Source organism: Lepidochelys olivacea, assembly GCF_965140295.1.
Source record: "Lepidochelys olivacea isolate rLepOli2 genome assembly, chromosome: 11".
NCBI lineage: Eukaryota > Metazoa > Chordata > Testudines > Cheloniidae > Lepidochelys > Lepidochelys olivacea.
In genome coordinates, this window is record NC_140421.1 from 78,278,721 (window position 1) to 78,296,658 (window position 17,938).

Sequence of the window (17,938 nt, forward strand, 5' to 3'; positions counted from 1 at the left end):
TTCCATCCAACAGGCCTGGGCTCCCACCCAGAGGCCTGGGCTCATACAGAACAATATGCAGAATCGGGGCCTTTGTCCTTGGACAACAGGATCCCAACCTCTGTGTCAGAAATCGGAGTAGTGGGACCTCTGTATCTCACACCTGGGACTGAAAGTCACCACTGCTTGGGTTACTTGTATGGTGCTTTTAAACCATACAACTCCTGTCTCCCGCTTTCCCTGCTCCTCATGGGGAGTGCCAGGACTGCCCAGCTCCAGGAGGGGGAGGCGCTCCAGGTCTCTTCATGCTTTTTATCTAAATGATCTGTTTTCTCTCTCTCGCTCTCTTTCACAGAAACACGAAGCCTATGGAGAGGTGAGTGAACAGCACCTTCACGCAGCTTGCTCACTCCAATGAAATTGGATTGCACCACAGATGAGTAACCCTGATCCTGCACTGAGCTCCATGCAGCTGGACCCCTGCACCCATGTGGAACTCAGTGTGGGGTCAGGGACAAGGTCATGTTGCCTTTTAGTTAAAGTTCCTGCCCTAAATCCCAGGTTAGTTTTGCTGAGCATAAATAAACAGCTGCTGTGTACCCAGAGGTGGCTGCATTACAGTGCTGGGCACAGTGATTTCTGCCTATGTAAAGTTTTGTGAAATGTTCCTGGCTCCTTCAGGCTGGAAGGAAATATATATATATGAGATTCTGGGTTAGAAAACAGCAGCAGGACCTAGCAGCCTGCATCACCGCCCTGGAGGCTGCAAAATCACCATCCGATGGAAGAGGCAGACACTGCTCCCATGAGGCTATTTAGTCCACTGTGATGGTTTGTTTTATTGAACTGCTTTGGGGAGTGAAAGAACTTAATGATTCAATGCCCAGGCCAACTCGGGCCCAGATCTTTCTCACTTCTTTATTTGTTCAACTCTCGGGGGGCTCAGCTCTGGGTGTGGATAGTATTTAAGTACCTTAGCTGGCTTTTATATCTCTTATAAAGACCCCTTAAGCCTACTGGAGCAAGTCGGTGGCTGCATTCCTGCTGTAGAGACAGCCCCGCTCTCAGCTGTAACTGCACACATGGAGGCCCAACTTGGACATCTTTGTTCCAATAACACAGGCCCCTCCATGAATTCACTTCGTGTCACCTTGGACCTCTAGGGGAGAACATGGCGTTTTCCTGCCCACCTTCCTCAGGCAAAATCCCCAGGCACTTTGTGGCAGTTTTTCATGAGAAGAGCTGGCTGAGACCATAGCCTCAGATATCCTGCCTGGCTGCCCAGAGCAGAGGGCAGCAGCAGACCCAGCCCTTCGATACCAGCAACGCCCATTATAGCATCGATCGATCGGTCCCCAGGCCAGCTGAGGAGAAAGGAGTAAAAACGTGCAAAGGGGTCTCGGCGGCTTCCTGTCTCAGCTGGTGTCTAGCCTCACCTATGCTCCCACTGTCCGTTTATCTGCCCACACAGACGCGCAGGAGAGCTTCAGCCGCACAAGGCCCCAAAGGGCACAAGAACGGCACAGAGATGCTCTTTAAACCCAGCCAGGCCAGAGCGCAGTCAAGGCTAAGCGTTAACAGTCTCTGCTCCTCAGGGCTACCCCTAGCCAGGCCAGGATTTGGGGGCTCCTGGCCGGTTCCCATTCTGAAGTCTAGGGTGGGATTTTCCAGCACGCTGCCTGGTGGCCCCACTCGGATCCCATCAGCGCAAACGGGGCTGTTCCCTCGAGGCCTGTGGGAGCGGAGCTAGACCGACACGGTGCAGCATCGGCATCCCAGCCCCAATGTTCCCTCAGGCCGGGCGCTCCCTAGGCCAAAACTCAGTGTGTGCCGGGCCCAGGCCTGAAACCCCAGGCTGGCTGCGGAGGGCAGGGCCCATGCACAGAGCAGCAGCAGTCTCCGCCTTCTCGCTAGCCGGTGGGCACAGCGAGATCAGCACCTGGGGACTGAGAATTAGGCTTCTGAAGGCCCCTAAAGGCTACCTGTTGTTTCCATTACCTCTGTCATCCTGGCCTGGTTCTCCACCTGGCTTTCCCCACGCGTCCTGCCCCATGCCTCATGTTTAATCTGGTTTATTTCAGTGCTACAAGATGAGCTGTCTGGAGATCACAGGCCCGCCTGGGCCCAAGGGCTACCGGGGGCAGAAGGTGAGTGACGCTGGCCTGGTGGGCAGGAGGGGCCATGCTGGGTGAGTCCTTCGACTGGGCTGGGCTTGGAACTGGGCGATGACACCGACCAGCCAAGCCCTTTGCTGGCCTGCAGGATGCAAACCCCACAGCTGCAGCCGGGCCCCCCTTGGCAGAGAGAGGTGCAGGGAAACCAGCCCCCTGCAGCATCACAAACCCAGCACCACCCCACTCTCGCTGTGCTGGAGACAAAAGGAACTGGGGACCCCTCCCCACGCCCAGTAACCGCCCCTGCACTCTGGGCTCTAGGCTCACTCATAACCACACCTGCAGGCTGCCCCGGGCCAGGCTCCTGTGCTGACCCTGACTCTCCCTCTCTCCCCAGATGCCCCTTTCTTCTTCTGCTCCCCCACTCCCGGGGTGCCCGGGCAGTACCCCTCCCCCAGCACACTGCAGCCCCAGCCAGGCTGCTCTTTACCCTGGGCTAGTCCCAGCTGGGCTGCATAGTCCCTCCCCCCAAAGCAGAGCTCTGAGTCCAGATTGTGTCTGTCCCTCTGGTTGTCCATCTCCTACGCTCCTCGGCACTGAACCCAGCCCACTCCTCTCTGGGCCTGCTCTGCCGCTGGGGGCTCTGGGGGAGAGGGGCCAGCACATGGTGCCCTCTGCTGACCACGAATGAAAAGTCACGGTGCTCTTTGTGTGCTTTACTTGCAGGGTGCGAAGGGGAACATGGGTCAACCAGGAGGTCCTGGGCTAAAAGGGCGACAGGTGAGTGGTGTAAAATCCCCCTTCCACCGCTGGCGAGCAGCACCGTGATGGGTCAGCTGGAGACTCACTGACTTTGGACTAACTCACCATATCTTCTCTCTTGAAGGGTGACCCAGGTATTGAAGGTCCCATCGGATACCCTGGTCCCAAGGTAAAGAACCCTGCGCCCGGTGGCTGAGCTGCCTGCCTGCATTCTGGTTCGGATTCAGCAGTGGCGTGCGTGCGTGTGTGTGATGTGTGGCTGCCAGTCTAGTGCGCGTCTTACAGCCCCGCTGCGAGGCCATGGGGCTGGATGAGGGCACACAGCCTGCCCCACAGCCTGCCGGAGTCAGTGACTTGTCTCCCAGGGACTTTGGATCCGTCCACGAGAGAGGAGATTTTTGCTGAAGCGAATCTATTCAGCCGAATTTTGGCCTGCAGCATTGTGCCAGCTGGGTGCAAGACACTATCATAACAAGGCTTCCTGTCTGCCATGGACAGGACAGATGGCCCGTAGCCCATGCGCTACTGCAGCCCACCTCAGACATGCAGGAAGGCTGCAGCCTCAAGTAGCTGCTTGGCCAAAGAGGTGCCCTTTGCACTGCCCCCGGCAGGTTGGCAAACAGGCAGGCTCCCAGCCAGAGAGCGTTCCTCCGCCAGGGCCCTTTGCCAGATAGGCCTGGCCTCTAGCCACTGCACATCAGCTCTGTGCCGCATGAGGGCGCTCGAGCAGATGGCTGGTCCCTAAGGCAGGTCCCTAAGAGCCGGAAAGGGCTGGGTTGGTTGGAACAATCACCCTGCATGGAACCTGGAAGCGGATGGGAAGCCAGGGCGGCTCCTGGGGCACATCGGGAGTGTTACGTGCTCCTGGCCCCCATTCTGTTCAGCAGTCAGGTCTGTCCCCGCCACCACTGCACCAGGGGATGGTTGAGTGGTGCCGCAGGTTAGCCCTGAGGAGGGGCATGGCAGAGACCAGCCTGGAGACTGATACTGCCTGTCAGCACAGATCATTATAAAACAGGCAGAGTCCCCATGTTCCTGGAGGGCACTGTATGTTCGTTGGGTGGGAATGAACATGTGTCCAAAGGGGCCGGGTCTGACGGCCACTGGCCCTCAGCACTCACTGGCTGAAGGCTCCATCAGGATCCAGACACTGCTGTTCTGTGTCTGCACCAAGCAGTGTGGAGTGCTGGGGATCTCGGCCTGTCTCTCTTCACTCTAGCTGGCCATCTCCTACTTGCTGCAATAGTTGCATCTCTGAGTCCACTTGTCTGCCTGCCTGCCCAAAGCCCCTCGCTTCCCCCACCTCCACCTGCCCGCCCACAAACACTAACAGAAAGGGTTTTGTGTTTTTTCTTGCCCTAGGGTATTCCTGGTCTGAAAGGAGAGAAGGTAAGAAAGAGCCTCTGATCCTGATCTGCGAGCACTGTGCAAGGGGCCAGCGGGGCATTTCCACGGGAGCGTTGTTTCTAGTGCATGTTTAGAGACGAGGCTGGGAACAATCGTAGCAGTAGCTGGGAAAATGAGGAGGAATATTCGACAAGTATTTTGCTCACAGTGGAACTTGATTGTGGGCATCTCTCCATGTTTGTGGCCTCTCCCCCAGCACGCCTGTGCTTTAACTTTGCTACTTTTACTACATGCAAAGCACATTTCAGACTCCCACGACTGATACTCATCGACAGTGAACTCAGAATTGTATATTGAAAGGTAGTGCACCTCCACCCCGATATAACGCGGTCCTCAGGAGCCAAAAAGCCTTTTACCGTGTTATAGGTGAAACCACGTTGTATCAAACTTGATTTGGCCTCGGGCATTTCCATTATTAATAGTCACTTCCTGCCCCCTGATTGACCCCTCAGAATCCCCGACCCATCCAACCCCCCACCACTCCTAGTCCCCTGACTACCCCCTCCAGAACCACCCCCCCGTCCTTAATCACCCCAGGACCCCACCCCCTACCCAACCACCCTGCTCCCTGTCCCCTGACTGCCCCGATCGCTATCCAAACCCCCACGCCCTGACAGGCTCCCCGGGACTCCCACGCCCTATCCAATGCCCCCCAGAACCTCCGAACCATCCAACCCCCCCTGCTCCCTGTCCCCTGACCGCCCCCCAAGACCCTCTGCCCCTTATCCAACCCCTCAATCTCGGCCCGGCACCCTTAACATGCCGCTCAGAGCAGCGTGTCAGAGCCAGATGCACTGATCCACAGGAGCGCGCAGCCCTGCCCGCAGAGCACTGCTTTACCACATTCTAGCCGACTTCGTGTTATATCGGGTCGCATTATATCGGGGTGTAGGTGTATTTGAAATTGAAGTATGTTGGTAAATTACATAAATCATCCTATGTGGGAGCAGAAACAGCAGCATGTGATTTATGCAACTAAGCAACAGGTGGCCAGACCAGGACTGGTGTAGGTCAGGGTAGTTCCTATGAAGTCAGTGCAGATATGCCAATTTACGCCAGCTGAGGATCTGGCCCAGGGTGTGGCGCATTGACAACAAACTGCCCCATGTCTGTGCCGGGGGAGTGAGGAGGGGGTGCTGCGAGGATATAACTGAATGGTTGCCAGTAACGAGCAAATCTGAGAACTCGGTGATCTGCTTACAAACACTTTTCATGAGCAGAAAGGTGGGGTGGGGAGGCACCTGGGACACGTGGTCATCATTAGGAGGGGTAAGCAGTGCAATGTACCCAGAGCTGACTACGCATTGTCCCCTTTCTCCGCAGGGCGAGTTTGGAGGCGACGGCCGGAAGGTAAGAAGGCACCTTTCATGCAGCATCTATCCCAGCTTAGAGCCTCAGAGAGTCTCTAGCAAGATAATTACTTCTTTTCCTTTGGTCCCAGGGGGCAGCTGGTTTGGCAGGAAGGAACGGCACCGACGGACAGAAGGTAACGCCACACAAGGGACGAGCCGTGCCCAGTCCAGCTCTGGTGTTCTGGTCGTTAGCTGATGGGGGTTCCCGAGGCCTGAGGCTGGAGAGAAGCTGTTACCATCGATGAAAACAAACCACAGGAAGATATCCGTGAATTCTTTCCCGGGGTGGGGGAGGTTCCGTCCCACTCCCGTACCTGCCCAAACACCTTCATAGAATCATAGAATATCAGGGTTGGAAGGGACCTCAGGAGGTCATCTAGTCCAACCCCCAGCTCAAAGCAAGACCAATCCCCAATTTTTGCCCTGATCCCTAAATGGCTCCCTCAAGGATTGAACTCACAACCTTGGGTTTAGCAGGCTAATGCTCAAACCACTGAGCTATCCCATTGCTTCCACAGAGCAGCCTTCAGCCCTCCCTCTACACTACCTCTGGGCACTGCGGGGGTCTCAGCCCCCACAGAACCCAGCCTGAAAAAGGGACCTGATATATAGGCAGGGCATCACTCCCGTGCCCCCTCCGGGGCCCTGCACCGCCTGCAGGGCGTCACTGCTGCCTGCCAAGCCTTTCACCAAACAGGGCCAGGCCTGTGCTCTATTTTTGGTTTAAGGTCGATGTTTGCAGTCCCTTCTCTAACTGGCTTCCTTGGGCCAGACCCTTGTGATTAGCTGTGGGTCAATTATTATCAATTATCAATTATTTACTGTGATAGAACAGAAACTCCTAATTCTTTCCCCCTAACTCTCAGGTTTTCTCTCACCTCTTTCTGTTGTAATCCCCGCAGGGCAGGCTGGGACGGATTGGATCCCCTGGCTGTAAGGGAGACCCTGGGGACAAGGTAGGAATGTTTTCTCGTGCTTAATCAGCCAAGGTGCAGTTCACCATAGCAGGGCGGGCTTAGCCCGGCCTTACCTGTCGCCGTGGAGCTGCATCGCGAGCAGTGAGTCTTCCTGCCCAGTTGTCCTGATGCAGAGTGGAACGCACACCACGGTGTCAGAGCGCTCATGTCTCCTGCCAACGCACAGGGGAGCACCAAGGCGATGAGAGCTGGCCTCTGTTTTTTGTTCCCACTAGCAGCAAGTTGAGGCCATTCTTGTATCTGAAGCTGCTCTCCCTGCAAAGTGATCTTCTAGGGGAGGTGTTTTATCTGGAGCAGAGCAGCACACTGTTATTACTGCAGGCGGACAGTTCCTTGTCCTCTCCCTCCCTAGGGCCCTGATGGTTACCCAGGAGATGCAGGAGACCAAGGAGAACCAGGAGACGAAGGCATAAAGGTACGTGAATTTCAAACCAGAGAGCAGAGCGGCAGAGTCTGGACAGAGCACCAAGCGGGAGAGCTTAAATCCCCGGGCCAGAGCCAGAACTTGCAGACCAGGGGGCAGCCGTGTCCCCAACAGCGGAGCAGTGCCCAGTACCGCCCGCGGAGAACACAGCCCAGTGGGGAATGGAGCAACGCCGAGAAAGTGGGAGACTTCCCCTGACAAAGTGTTGCTCAGTTTCACTGCTTCCTTTACCCGGCGTGCACCCGGGTGACCCGTGAAAGGCACCTGTGCTCCCCCAGCCCTTGTCTGCGCCCTCTGGGGACCTGTCAGAATAAGAGGTTGCGTGTGTGTGAGCGCGGAGTTGGCCGCAGTACAACCGTGGGAGTGACACAGCCACTAGGTGGCGCACGGGAGAGACTCCAGCTGAGAGGAGGAGGTGACTTGTATGGAGTCCTGCCTGTGTCCCTGGGAGGCTGTAAGAAACACAACACAACACACTCCGCACACACCCCGCACACACCCTGTTCTGATGGGGGTTCCCGCACACACCCTGTCCTGATGCCCTGACTGAGACTCTCGTGTGAGCACTTCTCCCAGAGCCGGGAGTGTGATGGCCCCACCGTCAAGGGTAAGTGCAGGTGGACGGCGCTCCCCACTTCGCTCTTGGGGAGGGTGGAGTTCAGGTTACTCACTCCCCCACGGGCACAGATCAGCCACGAGCAGCAACTGGGACCCCTGGGGAACAGGACGGTGATGTCCCTCGTGACTGTTCTTCTGTTGCTGTTTCAGGGAGATCCTGGCCGACCTGGCCGCAGCGGACCCATGGGATCTCCAGGAGAAAAGGGAAACCGGGTAAGTTCCCCGCCATACCGGGATCAGGCCCCTCCCGCTGGAGCCCGCCTGTGATGCTCTGGGGCCACAGATAAAAGTACTCACAGACCCAGTGGTCCTGGGGCACCTGCAGCCCCAACACGCGGGCCATGGCCCAGCGAGGTAAAGAACCAGCCATTCTGGGAGCTGAGATCGGCCCAGTGGGTAGGGCTCACACCTGGAACAGGCAGGGGATGTGGGCACGCCTGCCAGTGCCCCAGGTGGCACTGAAGGAGACACTCCTGCAGCTCACCAGGTGGCTTGGAGCAGGAGCCGGGCTAATAGTCGCTGGGAGATACGGGAGCAGGGCTGCTGGAGTGGGAAGGGAAACCTGTACTCTGCTGCACAGCCGCTCGACAGCCAAAGTGGAAGTTACACCTGGGAGTGGTGGGGGTGCCAAAGAGTGCCTGCGGCCAGGTGCCTGGCCGGGGGGCTGGAACCTCTTCTTCCTGGCCCAGGGGGCCACGCAGGCTCTGCCGCTCCAGCAAATCCCTTGCTTTGGGGCCCTCCTCATTCCCATCCCTTCGCCGGGTGTGCTGGGCCCCGGTGCAGCCGTCCCAGCAGTAACCCCGGCGCTCACCATTCGTTGGCACTGGGGGCAGCTGTGGCACCATGAAAGCAAAGCATAGGGAGGAACAGCTCACAGCCTTAGCAGAGGTCCTGCCCCCTCGCTCAGGCCAGGGCCTCCGTGTCCTCCAGGACACAACTCCGATTGCGCACGGCACAGCTGCTGCAGGGGTACCTGGGCTGGGGGACACCGGGCCAGGGGCTGGGGGACACAGTCACAGTCCCTGGGCTCCCTGATCAGGGACAGAGACAGGGAGGTCTGGTGGGAGGGGGAGCCAAGCCCCTCGGAGCCCGATCCCCCTGCACTAGCTAGGTGAGAGGGGAGTGCACGGCACTGCTCTGTGCTGGGGCTGGAGCCAGGGGGGCTGGGCAGCGTGTGTTTGGTATGGGTGGCTGGGTGGGGAGGGGGGTGGGTGGCTGGGAGGGGAGGGGGGTGGCTGGGGGATGTTGGGCAGCGTGTGTTTGGTATGGGTGGCTGGGTGGGGAGGGGTGTGGCTGGGGGACATGTGGGCGGAGAGGGGAGGCAGGGTGACCCCTGCTGGCTGGCCTGTCTGCTCTCGTCAGACACGCTCTGACTATTTCTTTTCTTTGCAAAGGGACCTAAAGGCAACAACGGAGCCCCTGGGAGCCCTGGTGCCAAGGGAGGCAAAGGCAGCCCAGGACCTGCTGGACCCAAGGGAGAGCCGGTGAGATCCCAAGTGGTTCCCCTCTCCCTGCATGCTACATAACGCCTTGCAGTGGGTGATCCCGGCACCCGGTGGGCACACTGACTGTCCCTGCAGGAAAGGCAGCTAAACCGCATTCCTGCAGTGAGCTGGCAACGCCTGGCATCCCCTGCCTGCCCTGCTCGCGGCACCCCCAGGGGAACCCCAGCAGGGAACTGCAGGGATTCGAGCTCCTTGTCTGTTGCAGTCGGAACTGGGATGTAAGACGCTGTCTTTAGCCCTCTTGATTGCAAAGGAAACCTTGAAAACCTGAAGTGAGAGGTCTGCCTGAGTCTGCAGGCAGCCTGAAACAATAGGTCAGAGGGATGTGGGACTGGCCCCATTTGCCTGCATTGATTCCGCAAGCCCAAAGATGACCAGTTAAAGTCCACATTGTTAACTAATTCACTGCTGACCATTTTAAAAGCACCCAGCCAGTGTGCTACCCCAAGGCCCAAATCACCTCTCTTCTCAGCTGCCCTCTCCCCAGTTCCCCCCGAGCTGTGATTGCAGGCAGTGCGATACTAAGAGCAGAAAATGACAATGCAAGGGCAGTGGAGAATCAATTGATTTTCAGATCAAAAGAAAATCCTGGCCCCTGGAGCTGCGGGACTGAGCGTAACATCCATTGTCAGATTTCCTCCATTCAAACCCGAAGCTGCTGCAGAATCCGCAGTGCTCTTCTCGGGCGTGACAGAATCCAGGGAACTTGCTACAGACTGTGGGCCAGCTCCCCGCCGGGGGGGGGGGGGTAAATCCACACAGCTCCTTTGGAGCCACCGGGCCAGCTCCCCCCGGCAGAGGTGTAAATCAGCACAGCTCCCCCCAGCGGGGGTGTAAATCAGCACAGCTCCCCGGGGGGGCGGGCAGGGGGTAAATCGGCACAGCTCCCCTGCGGGGAGGAGTAAATCGGAGTCGATCCGTCCGAGTCAGTAGACAAGTGCCAATGGCGGGAAGCTGACACTAGACAAATTCAAGTTAGAACTAAAGCCCCGCTGAGGGGAATTAACCGTCTGTGTCCCTGTGGGAGCTGCGCTGTGTTGACTCTCCTAAGAAAATGCTTAACGACAAACGCAGCCGCTTCCCGCCATAGGGCAGCGCAGCCCAGCGAGGCCATGGGGTCCTCTGCTCCCCTCCCGGGGGTCCCGCACTGCCAAGGGAGGGCAAGGAGAAGTGAATCTCGGGCGGGGGGGATGGGCAGCAAAGCCGCAGCAGGTTAACTGAGCTGGTTTCCACCTTTGTGCCCCGTCTCTCTGGTTGGTGTCGGTGTGCGCAGGGTCGTCGCGGGGACCCAGGGACAAAAGGCAGCCCGGGGAACGCTGGGACCAAGGGAGAGAAGGTGAGTGCTCGGGGGACGACGTGCACGGCTCCGTCAGGCCCAGCTGCCGGGCTGAGAGCGAGCTGCTGCTTCCCCACAATGCCACCAGTCTCCCCTCCTGCGGCCCCGGGGGCCAGCGAAGGCAGGCCGGGCTTGGCTGGGACATGCTTGCTCCTGCCGAGGAGAGCAGGCTGAGTGCAGGGCGCTGAGCCGGGCTCTCCAGCTCAGGAGGGAGGCGTGGGCGTGGGCTGCCTTCGGGTCCATACCCTGAAAGACCGAGCCATCCGTTCACCCCCACACCGGCCCTGGCTCTGGTGGGGTCTGGGCTCTGGCAGAGGAGTGCCCTGCACCATTCTAGCAACCCCTCTAGCAGACGCGGGAGCAGCTACGGGGGGGCCTGCTCCACCTGGAGCCTGGGGGGCCTGACCTGGGGCTGAGGGGGTGGAGAAAGGGCAGTGATGGATGCTCCAGGCTGTGCGGGCTGCTGAGGACACCTGGCCCTGATCACCGCCCCCCCAAAGAAAGGAACCGGGTGTGGGGCTCTCCTGAGATGGCGCCTCTCCCTGGGCAGGCAGCGTAAGCGGCTGGAGCTGGGCTGGGGGCCCTGGGCAGCTAAGACACGGCCCAAGGGCAGTGCCGGACAGTGAGTGTATCTTCTGACCTTTTTCTGCCAACAGGGAGACCCCGGCCCCGAAGGCCCCCGGGGCCTAGCAGGAGAAGTCGGCAGCAAAGGAGCAAGGGTAAGCACAAATTCGAGGCTCGGGGCAGCCAGCAGAGGGAATGGCTCATTGACGCCCTCCCCAGCCTGTGCAGGATCGCTCCCTGCAAGGCGGCCCTCAGATGAGCTGTCTCCACAAAGCGTCCGCCCCCCATGTCCGACTGCAGCGCGTGTGCCCTTCCTCCAAGCCCCCGGCAGGCCCCGCTCTCCAGCCCCGTGTGGAGCTGCTGCCCGTGGCTGTGCGAGAGCCTGGGGGGGATCAGAGCCAAGCCTGCCTGCAGCGTGTCCCCTCGTGCCGACCTCCATCACACAGGAGGGCTGCCCAGAGGGCAGGAATCTGTCCGGATGCTGTGCACGGTCACGCAGGCAGGTCTCCCAGCCATGAGGAGATCAGAGCCCGGTGTGGGAAGCCACGTTTCCCTCTCCGCAGTACCCGCCCCCCCCCCCAGCCATTCCCTGTAATCTGGGTGCTGGAGAGAGGTTTTCTTAACCCTTCTCTCCCTTTCCACAGCGCCACAAACTTGGCCACCCGCTGCCCCTCTTGTGCTTGGCCCCGGGATGAAGAGGCAGCTGCTTGCGGCTGCCCTGTGGGCGTCAGCTGGGAAGGAGCCCCCAGAGAGCCAGCCGGGGGATGGCCCAAAGCAGAGGAAGCTGGGAAGATGCCCACTGGCACTGCACCTGGCAGGGACCCTAAGCTAGGCCTTCCCTGGTAGCATAGCCCTGCCCGGGGAGCAGAGTTCGAATGCTGAGCACTTGGCCCCACTCCTGCAGCGTCAGCCGGGGAAGGGAACATCGCGCTGCGTGCTCAGGCGGGCGGCTCTGCCGTGAGTTAGTACAGCGCCAGGAGAGCGTCCCTCGGGCAATCTGCACCCCCGGGGCAGCAGCGAGAGGCTTCCCCTGGGAGAGGGGACGCTACCAGCCAAGGGCTCACGGCTCAGAGGTGCCCAGCTGGGAGCCTAGACTGCCCTGGTTGACCCCACCCCATCCAATGCCCTGCTGCCAGTCACGCCTACCCTGACGGCACTGCGTACGCTCTGCGCTGCCTGTTAGCTGCAGAGAGCTGGTGTGTGCCTGGCCGCTCAGCGTGGTGACCTGTCTCCTGGCTTTGTTCCTCAGGGCGATCGAGGAGTGCTGGGGCCCCGAGGCCCGCAGGGTGCCGTGGGAGAGCCAGGCAGGCCTGTAAGTTTCCCGGTGATTGTGGAATAGTGTGTGACTTTGATAACAGCCCCTAGTATTTACAAAGAACGGTACAAACATCCGCCCACCCTGCCCACCTCCCCGCAGTGGGGCCAGCATGTTTTACAGATGGGCACAGGGACTTGCCCACAATCCATGTCAGAGCCAGGGTCAGAATCCGGGGCCCGTGCAGTGGCTCCCGCTGCTGTGCTCTGTCCACTAGGCCGCACTGCCTCTCTCCGACCTGACTTCCTGGTTGCTTGGCCAGAGCTGGTTTCATGTGTGGTTAATTCCAGCCTCGTTTGGTGGCAGTGGTGGTTTCCTCCTGGAGCCCAGTAGTGCCGAGAGAGCTAGGCGCTGGGCCCTGCGGGGGTGCGAGCAGTAATTGAAATGGGGAATTGTTCTGTGTTATATTAACCCCTGTAACTCCCAAGCCATCCGCAGCACCATCCCCTGTGGTGCGATCGGTGCCCTCAGCTTACCCTGCTCTCTCCCACACTGTCTTGCAGGGATCTCGTGGGGACCCAGGCGACATGGGCACAAGGGGCAACCCAGGGCCCCCAGGACCAAAGGTAAAGTCTAGATGTACGTCCAGTGCAGTAGAAAGGGGGGAACCAGCAACTTCACCTGTGTGCTTCATGGGGGCCGTGAACACCCCCACCTCAGTCTGCACCTCTGAGATCTCAGCTGCCCCCTCCAGTCCTTCCCCCGGCCAAAGCCACGCTGCTGACACCTGGGTGAAGTGTCCAGGCCCACAACGGCTCCCTGCCCAGCCTCTGCTGCCATCAGGCAGCCCAGCTGTCTCTGGAAGGCAGGTGCTGTTGGTGCAGAGTGCTGTGCTGAAGACATTGCTGTCCATGGCTTCTCTTAGCCCCGTTCCTCTGCCTGACAAACCAGGACACTCCTTCTAGAGAAGGGAAACTCCCAACTCGGTGACGTCGCGAGCTCAGCCCGCGCTGGGTTTTAATGTTCTGCTTTCACTGACCTGTTCTCTCTTTCCCCCCAAAGGGAGACCGAGGCAGACCTGGCTTCAGCTACCCTGGCCCCAGAGGACTTGGGGTACGTATGGCTCAGGCAGAGGCGGATTAAGCTTTTGTGGGGCCCTGGGCCAGAGCAAGTGGGGGGCCCCTCCCCACCCCTTCTGCTTGCAGTCCCCCCCGCCTCCCGCCCTGCACTCCTGCTGGGGAAATGGGCTTGGGTCGCAGTCCCCTGCTGTCCAGTAGGCGGAACGGGTTGGGGCACAGGGGCACCCATTTTTCTGGGGGCCCCCAATTAGACGGGGCCCCTGGCCACGGGCCCCATTGGCCCAGTGGTTAATCCGCCCCTGGGTTCAGGCAGCACATTCTGGCCCAGCATACTAGCTGCTAGGGCTGCAGCCGGCTGTGCAGGGGAGATCCCAGCTCTCCCAGCGGCCTGGCCTCACTCTGCAGAGGAAAGCAGTGGGGAATCCTTCCCCCGCAGCAGAGGGGCAGTCCTGGAAGGAACGGTGAGAGGCTGGCAGGTGGGTTCCATTGGCAGGGGTAAGCATTATTGCTCCCCTGAATGAGTAGGAACAGAATGATCATGTTGGAGGGTCCGGTTCCCTCACACCCCTTTGAATTCAGTGTAATAAACCAGGGTTTGCACGTTACGAATCCCCTGCTCCCTGATGGGTAAAGGTGGTGTGAGGAATGCAGGCCTGCTCTAAACATCCCCTATGAATCAGACTCTGCATCGAATAGGAGACTTACTGGTCTCTGAGTTAAATAGCGGCCTGCGGATTATCCCAGCCTGAGCCAGCTGGGCAGGGTGCAGAGAAGTGCAGTGATACGTGTTCCCACCACAGATCTGCTGGGGAATCTTACCCTCTGCTCACAGCCGTCAGCCAGTCGCTTGTGGGGCGCCAGGGTCAGGGCCAGGGTCAGAGCCCATTCGACTGTGGAGAGCCTCCCACTGACTCCAGTGGGCTCTTCTGGCTGGGCTGTCAGAGGTGCTGGGGACCTGTAGTCCCCACTGAAGTCCAGGGGAGTTGCAGGGGCTCCACCCCCTCCTAAAACCAGGCCACAAGTATATTGGTGTATTATTTTGAAATGTGCCCATCACCATTGTCTCTGGGCACATGTGCAGCAAATTTCAATCCAGCACAAAACTGAAGCTAACAAACTCCTGTCTGTTCCCAGGGCGACAAAGGCGAGAAGGGACCGCCTGGTCCAGAGGTACGGGGTGTGTGAGTGTGTAGGGGGGTGTATTTATGAGGTTATCGAATTGACCACTGTGCTAAGCAGCTAGTTCCTGGCCTGTCACTGAGTGACGGAGGAACCCTGCACTGATGGGCATGGCTGACCCGTGACCTGTGAGCAGCTCTGTTGATCCCCGGGGGGCACTAACCTGGGGGCCTGGCAACCTGTGTCCTACAAGCAGCCCCTTTGGTCCCAGGGGTCACTCACCTGCGGAAGGGCGTGCAGGACCCTGATGCATTTGCTTGGATTTAGCAATCCGTGTACACACAGACACAGGGGTTCGGGTCGCTGGGTGTGCTGCCCTCTCTTAGCACACGCAGTCCAGGGAGGGTGCATTGCCCTGGCACGAACATCTGTGCCCCCCTTCTCTGGTGTGGGGGCTGAGGATGGGGCTGGTGCAGCAGCACTGCGTGGGTGCCACCCACCCTAAGGATTCCCCTGACCCAAGGGAGCTCCCCAAGAGCCAGGCCCTGCTCTGCGCCAGCTGCCCCCCCCCCCCCGAGAGCTCTGCCATGACAGCCGGGCACCGCTGGTGTCTAACAGCAGAGCAGCTTTCCCAGCACACGCTCTGGACTGCCGTCACATCTCTCCCTCCTCTGAACAGGGTGCAAGGGGCGACTTTGGACCGAAAGGCGCTCCCGGGGTGAAAGGAGACACAGGGGAAACTGTAAGTATACTGTCAGTGCCGCTCCCACGTCCAGGCCCCGCTTTCCTACCATGCTGGCAGAGGTAGGGGGGACGCCATACGGACCCTGCCGTTCTGCACGTCTAGCCTCTGGGGCGCCTGGGTGTGGGTACAGGTCAATAGAGCTCCCACCTGGCATTGCTACTGCGCCCCAGCCTGGGCAATGCCTGTCTCTGGACACTGGGAGTGGAGCTGGAATCGCAGTCTGCCCCCGCTCCCACCCCCGAAGCCAGAACCCTGAACCAAACTGGCAGCTTGCGGGCCAGGCCGCTTGCAAGACCAGAGCACACCCTGCACGTGGCTGGACGCCGGACGTGTTGCCTGCCGGCCCCTTGGCACATGTGGCCCCCGCACCAGGGGCACCGTGTCTCGCAGCCACTCCTGCGGCGAGGAGCTAGTGTCCAGCAGCCCTTGGGGTACTCAGCTGGGGTGTTGCTGACCAGGGCGAGTGGGAGGGGCTTTTCCTTCAGCAGTATCACCCACGTCATGCCTGTCCAATTCATTCCTTTTCTCTTCCTGCCAGGGTGACCCCGGCCCATCCGGCGAGCCTGGCCCCAGAGGCAGCCCAGGCCCAAAGGGCTTCGAGGTACCGTACCGTGCCACCGTGAGATCGGTCACGCCCAGCTGCTCCCTTTCTCCCTGCATCTTCCACGTGCTTGCAGCAGCTAGGCTGAGGAAGCCCTGGTAGGGCCTCCCCCCCGCCGGACTGGCAGGGGGCTGCTCCCTTACGGGCCAGCCATTAACGATTCCAGCTGGGCGCTCTGGGGTCTGTTACCGTTCCCCTTCCTGCCAGCGCCTGCCTGAATCCAGCCCCAGCAGGCAGCTGTGTCTAGATCCCAAAGGTGAGTCCCGGGAAAGGGCATGACACCGCTGTGTTCTTCTTACAGGGTGATCCGGGCCCACCCGGAGATCCTGGCCTAACCGTAAGTAGAGCCAGGCTCCTAGTTACTTCATAGGGATACAGCTGTGGGGCAGGGGGATGGCGCCCACCCAGGGACGGTTCCCCTGCAACATGCTGAGTGGGACTGAGACTCAGAGGCAGATCCCTGCTCTTGGTGCCAGGGATGCAGCTCTGGCTGGACTTACCCTGTAGCACAGAGCAGCAGCGAATGCCCCTGTTGGCCGCAGAACTCGCAGGAGATCGGTGTGGGACTGGCCACAGCCAAAGCGGAGTCTGAGGGAGGGAATGCAGAAGGGCATGATCAGAAGGGAAGCCGGGCTGCGGGCCGGGAAAGGTTGGGGCACCCCCACCGTACGGGCAGGCTGGCATTCACCAGCGCTCTGCTCCTTGTGTTTTGCTGGCAGGACTGCGATGTGATGACCTACGTGAGAGAAACCTGCGGCTGCTGCGGTCAGTCCAATGCTCTTCTCTTTGGGGGCTCGGTCAGTGCTGAGCAGCTTGGCTCTGAACCCCGGGGGGGTCCCTCCCCAGTCATCCCCCTCCGCGCCTCTGGTGTTAGCAGGAAGGTCGTACGTGGCAGACCTCACCCCGAGGAGAGGGCCAGCTCTCCCCCGTGTGCCACTGACGGCCTCAGAGTTGGGGTGCAGCAGACCAGACTTGCTGGGTGGGTTTGCTCACAGACCGTATGGCCCGCAGGCACAGCTGCTGCCCGTTGGCACCGTTCGTGCCGAGCGTGCCCTGCCCGTGGCGGCGATGGCATTCCCAGCAGAGCACAGACCCACTGCTCAGGTTCAGGGAAATAACGACCCCGCTGGGCCTGACTGTCCGTGCTGGCCCCTGCACGCTGGGCCATCGCAGCGGTGAAGCTGCCCAGACGGCGTGAAACAGCCCGGCCGGTCTCTTGTGCTCTCCCAGCAGAGGTGCTGCAGAAAGACCTCAGGGAATGGTGGGTCGCAGCTGGGCGCAGCCTTCCTCTGCCAGGGACAGGGATTGAGTCCCTGCTGAGCTGGGTGTGTAAAGGGCTAGATAATTCACTCAACTCTGCAAACTCAGATAAGGCTAATGAGCGTCCAGCCACGTCTGTGCCTCAGAGCATCAGCTTCCTCCCAGAGGTGCCCAGCTGCCTGTGGATAGCTTCGCTTTCCTTCAGGTATTGGCCGGAGGCCGGATGGCAGGGACCTGATGGGGGATCTTCCCGTGGACGGCTTCCCATGCGGTGGAGACCCTCCCTGCTCTCTGGGCAGTCCCTGCTGGCCTTGTCCCCCCTGTGATCCGCTCCTCTCTCCCATCCCCAGACTGCGAGAAGCGCTGCGGTGCCCTGGACATCGTGTTTGTCATAGACAGCTCCGAAAGCATCGGCTACACCAACTTCTCCCTGGAGAAGAACTTTGTCATCAACGTGGTGAGCCGCCTGGGCTCCATTGCCAAGGACCCCAAGTCAGAGACAGGTGCGGGATGCGTGTGAGCAGGGGCGCGGCGCTCTGAGGGAGAGACAGACGGGGCCCTCGGGTCCCCACCTCTTAACCACCTGCCCTAAGGGAGGCATCCACACGGCAAGCAGCCTATAGGTCCTTGTGCAGACTGGGCTCCGAACCAGAGGAGAGCCTGGGAAGAGGCAGCTGCTATGTTCATGACACGGCCGGCGGCCATTGCTGACTGTCTCCTGATTGCTGGGGGCAGTCACATGTTTCTCATAGGACTCCCTTCCCTCCCCAGGCTCCCACTGATACCAGAGAAACTCCATTCTGTGTCCCTGGCTCCCATTTTAAATAAGCAAGAGTCACTC

The 17,938-nt window shown here is 59.8% G+C and overlaps 1 protein-coding gene across 2 annotated transcripts in view; it reads left to right on the forward strand.

Annotated features, from left to right (window-relative positions):
- COL6A2 (collagen type VI alpha 2 chain) overlaps window positions 1–17,938 on the forward strand; it is a 49,797-nt gene that overhangs the window by 13,802 nt on the left and 18,057 nt on the right. For both annotated transcript variants that reach the window (XM_084644153.1, XM_084644152.1), the window contains exons 4-25: window positions 335–355; window positions 2,061–2,126; window positions 2,820–2,873; window positions 2,980–3,024; window positions 4,218–4,244; window positions 5,586–5,612; window positions 5,704–5,748; window positions 6,517–6,570; window positions 6,944–7,006; window positions 7,784–7,846; window positions 9,028–9,117; window positions 10,412–10,474; window positions 11,131–11,193; window positions 12,288–12,350; window positions 12,857–12,919; window positions 13,356–13,406; window positions 14,507–14,542; window positions 15,171–15,233; window positions 15,775–15,837; window positions 16,139–16,174; window positions 16,557–16,602; window positions 17,448–17,600. In XM_084644153.1, coding sequence (XP_084500279.1) covers window positions 335–355; window positions 2,061–2,126; window positions 2,820–2,873; window positions 2,980–3,024; window positions 4,218–4,244; window positions 5,586–5,612; window positions 5,704–5,748; window positions 6,517–6,570; window positions 6,944–7,006; window positions 7,784–7,846; window positions 9,028–9,117; window positions 10,412–10,474; window positions 11,131–11,193; window positions 12,288–12,350; window positions 12,857–12,919; window positions 13,356–13,406; window positions 14,507–14,542; window positions 15,171–15,233; window positions 15,775–15,837; window positions 16,139–16,174; window positions 16,557–16,602; window positions 17,448–17,600 — 1,255 coding nt within the window. The remainder of the gene's footprint in view (window positions 1–334; window positions 356–2,060; window positions 2,127–2,819; window positions 2,874–2,979; window positions 3,025–4,217; window positions 4,245–5,585; window positions 5,613–5,703; window positions 5,749–6,516; window positions 6,571–6,943; window positions 7,007–7,783; window positions 7,847–9,027; window positions 9,118–10,411; window positions 10,475–11,130; window positions 11,194–12,287; window positions 12,351–12,856; window positions 12,920–13,355; window positions 13,407–14,506; window positions 14,543–15,170; window positions 15,234–15,774; window positions 15,838–16,138; window positions 16,175–16,556; window positions 16,603–17,447; window positions 17,601–17,938) is intronic.